The 8,778-nt window shown below is 37.4% G+C and overlaps 1 protein-coding gene across 1 annotated transcript; it reads right to left on the reverse strand.

Moving 5' to 3' along the window:
• Window positions 1–357: 357 nt before the first annotated feature.
• LOC139141894 (uncharacterized) lies at window positions 358–8,778 on the reverse strand. The gene is made up of 6 exons (XM_070711652.1): window positions 8,302–8,778; window positions 4,763–5,081; window positions 3,860–3,930; window positions 2,378–2,593; window positions 1,739–1,838; window positions 358–1,158 (listed from the first exon to the last, which is right to left on the reverse strand). The coding sequence occupies exons 1-6, from the start codon at window positions 8,381–8,383 to the stop codon at window positions 1,080–1,082; spliced, it is 867 nt and encodes a 288-aa protein (XP_070567753.1). The 5' UTR covers window positions 8,384–8,778; the 3' UTR covers window positions 358–1,079.

Genomic DNA, 8,778 nt, shown 5'->3' on the forward strand with positions numbered 1-8,778 from the left:
GTGTTATATATATATATATATATATATATATATATATATATATATATATATATATATGTGTGTGTGTGTGTGTGTGTGTGTGTGTGTGTGTGTGTGTGTGTGTGTGTGTGTGTGTGTGTTTGAAGATACCGAGACATGACAACATTTCGCAGGTTTATATCAGCTGACTGCTAATTCGCGTATTAATTGATGTTTTTGAGTAATGTATGAATGTTCTCTACGAACAACTCCTTGTGCCATAGTGCCATTTGCTGGTGAAGGAACCTCCGATATTTCGCGTGCCTTTGGCTATTGTTGAAGGGAAAACATATTCCATGGTTGTTCCGTTGGTGGTTAAAGCAAATATGGCGAGAGACAGTAGACAGTTCAGTATCAGTGGTGATTTATCCAAAGATGATAAATGTTTTACATATCTGAATACAACATGAGCGTGAACTGAAATATATTTGCATGCATCTTTAATGTCAAATTATTCATAATTAGAATTCCTAATTTATAAAGATATATTTTGTCTCAGAAATGGCTACATTACTTCCAATGGTCTTTACCAGTAATGTTGATTATAGCAATGCATACAGTATTGCAGGAGAAAACTTAAGTGTAAATTTACAGGAAAACTGCGCCAACGATATATTTAGGTCACAATACAGAAGCATGTTCAGTTCAAATCTTGTATTGTTAATTCTCCCATGGAAAAGTTCTAACTCGTTTGATGTTCTGTTTGTAAAGATAAACGTTTTTGCCCTAGTGCAACATTGAACATAACATAATATAATCATGGTCTAAAATAACAGGGACCAAAATTACATATGTTTTATGGAGTATAAGACAACATACTTTGTATTGCAACTTGGTCAATTAATAGATCTTGGGCAGCAGTACTTGAACTTGGCACGTGCACGTGAAGCTTTGTCGACGGTTCGTCTAATAGGCTGTGTCTTCTCACTGGCTGGACCTCTCTCAAGTTAGATTTATGAAGCGAGAAGTAGCGCAGTAGTCTTTGAGGCAATGATATAACACTACTTATGGCGCTAGCGCAAGTTAACGATCATTGGCTGACGTCAAGTCGGCTGATGTCTTTATAATATCTTTGTGTCATCTTTGTATTGGTCTTTCATGAGGTCTTCATATCTAGGTTCGCTTATTACTTCTCTCTTACTGTCGGAATAAGGAGAAAAATGTTTTATCTCACTCTCCTGTTTTGACATCTTACGTTGAAGTTTATATGAAAAAGCTGAAAATCTTTAAGGATTGTGACGTCAATGTCATATATTATTACTTACGATATAATAAACACACATATAAAATGTTACCCGTATGAGATGAATTTAACGACCTCACTACCAATTTATGTTCCATTGCTAAGTATTACAGACACTCACTTAAGAAGCCTCAGCATTTTAATGCGGCGACCTGGAAGTTTAAAGCTTGGAGCTTAAATTCCAAACCTATTGGCACCTCAAAATATTATAGTATGTCTGTAACCTTTATTAGAAATTTGTCACGTTTGTTACACAGCTGTATTGACGTAAACATTGTGTTAATTAGCAACTTCTTTGGTGTATACAACGTTTAATTTGATTCTTGTCCTGAGCTAAATTCACCATAGCAGCTATCAATAATCCAACAGCTGGCTGACGGTATTACTCTATGTTCATTGCATTAGAACGGTCAATTAATAGATAAAACTATGAGCTCGAAAATGGGTCAGAAATCAGTGATCATTCTCGACACTTACATCTTTCTCGACACATAGTAATATCCGAAGAAGAGGTTTGCAATCAACAACAGGAAATTAAAAACTATTAGAACCAGTTGTACTCGATTACTCGTGTCAGCTGCAAGAAACATGGAAATGACATTAGTTTAAGGTTGTGTCTGAAAGGGCTATAATCCACATACTTATAATATTTGTTGGGATATTGTTACAGGTGAAAGCATATGATAATTATCGCAAACTTCTTTATATCACACTTATTCTGCAAAATGAAGCTACGTTTCTCTGACAGTGCTGAATTTCTCCTTTCTATCCGTGATTGATATTGTTCATATTTTAGAAGATGCATTGTTCAGAGATTCAGGGTCATAATGCCAATTATCATTTCAAGAGTAATATTGCTACGATCTGTGCTATTCGGATGATGATGAATTGTTAGCAGCTTGGACGGGAAATTGTGTGAAAACAACACGTATAGGGCCTATCCGCAACACATTCCATTTTTATATTGGATTAATAAAGGATTATAATAATAATGCATGCGCCCCTTCGTTGAAACACACACACACAAATATATAAATAAAACGAAAAAAACTTGTAACTACGATAACAAAGCAAGTGAACGTTTTCTAACTTTATAAAAGTTTTTGTCGAACTTACACGATCTGCTCTCTGAGACTTGCCGGCTGTATTTGGCATCAGTGGCTTTGTTTGTTTGGTTCATTCCTCCACCGATCTGCAGCACTCGTTCACATACTGATAGGAGCCTCTGTCGATCGTCTCTCGTAGGCGAGGGTGTATAATCAGCACTGGTTTCCTCGTCTTCTATTGTAATTTTTGTTGATAGCGTGGTTATATTTGTATCACTTGTTTGTCCTTCAACACAAAAGAAGTATGTATTTTGACGTGCACGTCTTCACGTTCGTATTTGTTATTCCTTTTAATTATTAGAGTACGATGGTTATTAATTTTCAAATTTTCCTACATATGTTCATTCAGGCGTTTTATATTATCCAGTACGAGGCTTTCCAAATGTACCGACGACAAGGATTTATCATAATTGAGTCATGCTTCCCCAGTAGCAGTTGTCTCTTAAACCCCCGTTCTTAAATCCAAACTAAAATTCAAGTAACATATTTACATAACGATTGCAATTTCAAAGGATAACTAAAAATGAAAACCTCATAATCCATACGCGTGATGTAACTACACTAATCATGTCAACCTCGGGTATATGGGTCGCTTAATCTACATGTTAGGTGGCCTGGTTTCCCAAATATCTAACAGAATACGAGTGGAGATTCACGAAGCGTTCCGAAACCTCTAGTACACTGTTTGTAAAGCCCTGCGTGGTTTCTCCTTATCTTTCACAAAAAGTATCAATATAATTGAAAGGGGCTTAAGGTTTGCCAGCAAAACGACTTTGAACCAATTGTTTGAAATAGGTACGTTGAGACTTTCGGGAAAAACATTGGGCGGCCACAAATACGCATAGTGCTTAAACCATGGACGGCTAGAGGGGGGGTCACATTTTATAGTACATGTGCGCAAGGAATTCCCCCGGCCCACCCGCCCCTGTAATTACTGAAGGCTCCCTAACCTTGAACACTAAACCCTTAAAGGTTAAGTTTAACTGTGTTTTGTTAGGATGTCCCCAATTAAAGTTATTGCAGTTAGGGTCGTAAAATGCTTTACGAAATGACTATTGAAAATCCACGGCACTTTCTACAAACTGACTGTTGCTTTGAGTTGGAAATTATCACCTTTGGGGCACACAGGGAAATCAATGTTAGATGATATATTTGATAGCAATACAGTCAGTAACTGGTAGTATAAAAGGTTGTGTATGGTCAAACCAGTCTCGGCTACGTGATGGCAATTTGTAGGAAATCAGTGACGCTCAAAACATAGCACAGAGGTCAAATCACTGAGACAGAATAGTAAATAGTCAGGGTTCTTTACTGAAGAGGCATGTAAAGAGTTCTGAAGTCTAATATTTAGTTTAAAGAATGCCTTCAACGTTATTGATATGTTTTTTGCTCTGTGTTGTCAACAGTGATATGATAATGAAAAAATATATTTCGATAGCAAGAATTGATCGGATACCCTAGTGTCAGCTGAATATTTCAATAGTTAACTCACCGTCAAATTCGCATATATAGCCTTTCATATTGCAACAGTGGTCATCGTCAAACTTGAAATTCCAATCTCTCCTGTCACACAGAAATGAATGAAATACCAGACTGATTGATTAATAATAGCAACAGCGAAGATAACAATGGCATATAATGGGTACAGAAAACACAGAAACCCATCACTGGTGTTAATACAGTAGTACTGTATTAACACCAGTGATGGGTTTCTGTGTTTTCTGTACCCATTATATGCCATTGCTATACGTCAATACGGAGCGATGTTAGGGCAGTACAGTCTGACCCATGCTTCATATAAAAAGAAGCACGAGGGACGCTCAGATTCACTAATGGAGTATTAATTCCTTTCTGACTTGAAAGTATATTGAGGATCCCATATTTGGCATCAGCTATGACTTAATTTTCAAAATATCCATATTTCCAACAAGTCAGTTTTGTGAGTTAAAGGCTTGTAGCTGTAACTAGTACGAATGTTTTTCTTTTTTAATATCGATTGCAAGTTCTTGTGTGGTCTTCTCAATAACGTATATCGAAACACCAACGATTCAATAAGTCAAAACAACATTTATACGTGTAAAATTCACTGTTACTGTTCACATTTGAATTTTAGTCAGTTCCAAGATTCCTTTATCAACGATAAGATTGCAGTAAATACATGTATAGGGTGAAAGTAGTGGCTGAGTTGACGCTCAATACTGTTTGTCCCAACATGCTCGGAAGAAAGGTAGAACAAGAAACTGTTAATCAGTAACGAATGGTGACCGAAAAATCTTTGAAAAAGTGATCGAAAGTTATGACTCTCAGCCCTTAATTAATGAAAAAGTTAGAGAGTTAAGAAGTGTAGTGTATAGCAACCTTCGGTTTGGATTCAGTCATATAAGTATGTTATTACCATAACTGAGCGCAATCTTGATTCCATCCGCAGAGGCTTTCGTGCGTCCCACCGTTGTTTGGTTCTCCTGGTGCCCAGTCGAAATATTTTACCTTTTCACCGTCAAATGTTTGCCACTCTGTCTCTGGCCCAATGTCGTGGGCATTAAACCAGAAATTACCAAAAGCTAGCCCCTGGTCTTTGATTAGTTTGATCAACAAGGAGTGGGTTCTTCTGTCCGGTATGGTCGCCAGCCGTCCACCCTTTTCCAAGCACTGCGCGACTGCGCCATGCCAAGATTCACATGATTCGTAGATCCCGTATCTGTCGTCGAAAAGTGCTGGAAAAAGAGTAGCTATACATTACAAGTTACCCGAAGAGAAGGTAAATATCGCTTACGTGACTGACTCAAACCTTGATTCTCTCCTACTGGCAAAGCACTTGGTGAACCTGTTTGTTCGTCAATTTCAAACAACAAGACCTGGAAATTGTACGCGCTATGGGAAAAATTGCCATGTTAGAGCGAGAAAGAGACGCTTTCTCGCAGTTGGTGAGAATCTCTCGTTATTCTCGTCTACCTGTGAGAATTCAAACATTCTCACCGGTGAGCAGTGAGAAATGCACTCCTTGGTGAGATAATTGATTCTCACCTGTGGAGTCCAAGGAGTTCATTTCTCACTGCTCTCTTGTGAGAATTCAAAAATTCTCACCTGTATCTGTGAGAATGACAAGAGATTCTCACCAATTGCGAGAAAGGGTTGCGAGAAAGGGACTCGCTCCAGTCTCGCAATTTTTTCCCAGAGTGACGTTTACTTAGCTCAAGGACTCTTGCAGAAATCATGCAGTGTCGAGTAGAGAACAACATAGTACAGTGCAGTACAATAGAGTACAGTGCAGTACATCGTCGTGTGGTATATAGTATACGATACTGTTTGGTATGGTGGCGTTGAGAAGAGTAGAGTAGAGTACAGTATGGTACGGTACAGCAGGACAGGACGGAACAGTTGAAAAGGGATCGACTCGACCCGAGGAGAGGAGAGGGCAGAAGTGTAGAGACGAGTAGAGTAGAGTAGAATGGAATAGAGTACACTCAGTGTGACAGTTTTCGGACAGGGTAGTGAATTTCGCCCAAAGTCGTTTCGTAAATGACCAGCAATACGAAATCTTATTACCATACCTTTCGAAACTTTATTGTGGTTATCCTCAAACTCAGTTGACACGACGGGAGTGGTATTTCTGGGTCAAAGTTGCCAAAGTTTTGATCCCATGTTGAGGGTGTAGTAATCGGACTGCAATCCCAGAAATCGGACGTCGTTTTGGAATGTGATTAGGAGCTAAGTATTGATAATTTGAAACTTCAAACCACCGATTTTTAATTTCGATGTGTTTAGAAAGATAAACATAAGAACATAAGAATGATGATAATTATTTATGTTTAATCCATGGACGACTCAATTATATTTCGACGTGTATAGCGCTTAGATATCGGACACCGGCTGCCTCTGTGTGTGTTGCTTTGGGCACCTTGTATCGTACTGTGTGGCTAACTTCGCTAAGTTTGTTCAGTGAGTATAATTGTTTCCATTGCATATTTTGTTTGTATTAGAATCGCACAGGCATTATTTAATAAAAATAGCGAGTATATTTCATCGTATGGAATTATTTACCTGTCAAGTTTTTACGCGGTAAGTCACTTACTACGTTTACACAATTATGCTAAATATTGTCTGTCCGAAAACTTGTACACTTCTTACGTTCATTAAATGTACTTTTTTTCTCGAAAGAACTGTGCAGTTTTCGTTAAAACTACATGCAATCGTAGCGAACAATGGAAAGAATATTTTCAAAATCATTATTCTCCCCAAATTCAAAATTCAATGCTAAATCAGGACTTTAGTCAAAATTTCAGTTACTTTGACCTGACGGCAGTATGTTGACAGTATTACTGACGCGGTGTCAGACGACAATTTGTGACCGCCGCTCGTAGCGAACTCAATAGCTTTCTACAAAAAATATATCGAAAACGGGACAACAGTGTCACCTGACTTAATATGAGGTCACATGACCTGTAAAACGCTATCGATACGGAGCGAAGTGAGTGTAATTAAACAGCATGTCACTAAATGTCCGAAAACTGAGGTCGTCCGAAAACTGTCACACTGAGTGTACAATAGAGTGGATCGAAGTACATAAGTGGTGATACACAGTACAGCAAAGTACAGAAGGGAACGGCAAAGTCCCTTTCAGTACGCTCCACTACTGGTCAGGTGCATAATAAGCCTAACTTTTTTTTAAAATTGGGGCCAGTTTCCTTGTTTTGCGAACTGCATACTTTATACCCAAATAGTTTGAATAATCATGTGAATATAAAACGTACGGCTGCGTTGCACATAACATAGTGTATTTTGCTCAAAATCACTTTTTAGCAAACGTTAAATTTTGATTAATTTGTTCACCGAAGATTAAAATATCAGGAGGGTTCACCTTTGAGCATGACAAGCAGTCGTAAGTCGAGTGAGAAAGATCTGCGAATTTGTGCAAATGTATGTAAATCACCCGATTTCTTGGCTTCTTATTTTACCCGTTTTCAATATTTAAAAAAATGACTCCCCACTTTGGCCTCGTCAATTTTTCGAATTTTTATACATTATGTTCTTCAAATACTGTATAAAAATCACTATCATTTAAAAATTGGCATTAAAGTTTTATCTTTTGACTTAGAGATTTCCATTAGCCTGATCATAATTTTAATCACTTTTCTGAAATGTCAGTCTTTCATCCCCTTCCATTTAAGAATGAGAATAGATTATAATGCAAAACAAAAATCATTACATATACCCTAGTTTCAAATGTGATATGAAATTCCTGAAGCAGTATTAAGTTTTTTGACTTTCATATATATATTTATCATTAATACCAAAATTATGGTTCCCTACCCCAAATATGTGCCCTTTTATCCTTCGAGTAAACTATTGCTATCATACTAAACTTCAGCTTCACTGCCTTCAAGTTTTCAAAATAGAAAAATGTAGTATGAGCGTTTTTATACCATCTTCATTAATAAATATTGCTTAGAAACAAGTTTGTCTATTAAATGCAACGCTACCTTAAAATTCATCCATAACAGGAAAAGAGCATGTCAATGCTATAGCAGCTGCTTGCTATATATTAAAACTCATTTGTACGTGATTCAAATGAAATACGATCATATATCAGTTACCGAACTTTACATTGCTTTATTCTTAAAGATTGATACGTATTCGCTCGCGTCATTCTCTCTGAACAGAAGAAGTCGTGGGAAACCGAGATTTTATATCAAGTAAAGTTCGTGGAGGTTGTAATGTAATAGTTTTGAAAGTAAAACTCTGCAATCATAGTCACTGTTTTCACCAAAAGACCTAATAAAGGTTATCTTGCGTTAATTTTGCTCTAAAGGACTTTTCATCAATTCTACTGATCACCTAATAATAACGAGGACCTGACAAGTGCATTACCCAGTGATTTGACACAACTTGTTATAAAACTAGGTTTTAAACTCCCTTGGCTGTACTTAAACTTACCTGATGAACCCAACGGAACAAACAATGTGACCGTTAGAAAACGCGTCGACAATCGAACAAATCCCGCTAGTGACACCATCATCCTGACAGACTAATACACGAATGACAAGAGTGTTGATCACAACTTTTTTTGGCCCGTCGTCAAAGGTTACTAATAACCAGGGGGGATATTTATCTGACCGACACAGCGCGATCTGAATTTAAATCAGGTTTCCTATTGCTCGTGATTTCAGAGAAAACGTCACTTTGTTTTCCTTTTGAGTTCAAATTTCCAGATTCAGCTGCTTTTTGCAAATCCTTTACATCGCTATCGTTCAGGAAAGGTTGAATTGTCCACCAAACCGTCAGAGTTTCTTGTTTAATGATAAATGTATGGACTCCCTTGACTCATTCTCACTGAAGCCACGTTTTTTAAAAACAAATGGATCCTTTCCATTTCTCGATCAAAATGACCCTTCCGCAGATTCATGCATGAAA

Source organism: Ptychodera flava, chromosome 10 (assembly GCF_041260155.1).
Source record: "Ptychodera flava strain L36383 chromosome 10, AS_Pfla_20210202, whole genome shotgun sequence".
NCBI lineage: Eukaryota > Metazoa > Hemichordata > Enteropneusta > Ptychoderidae > Ptychodera > Ptychodera flava.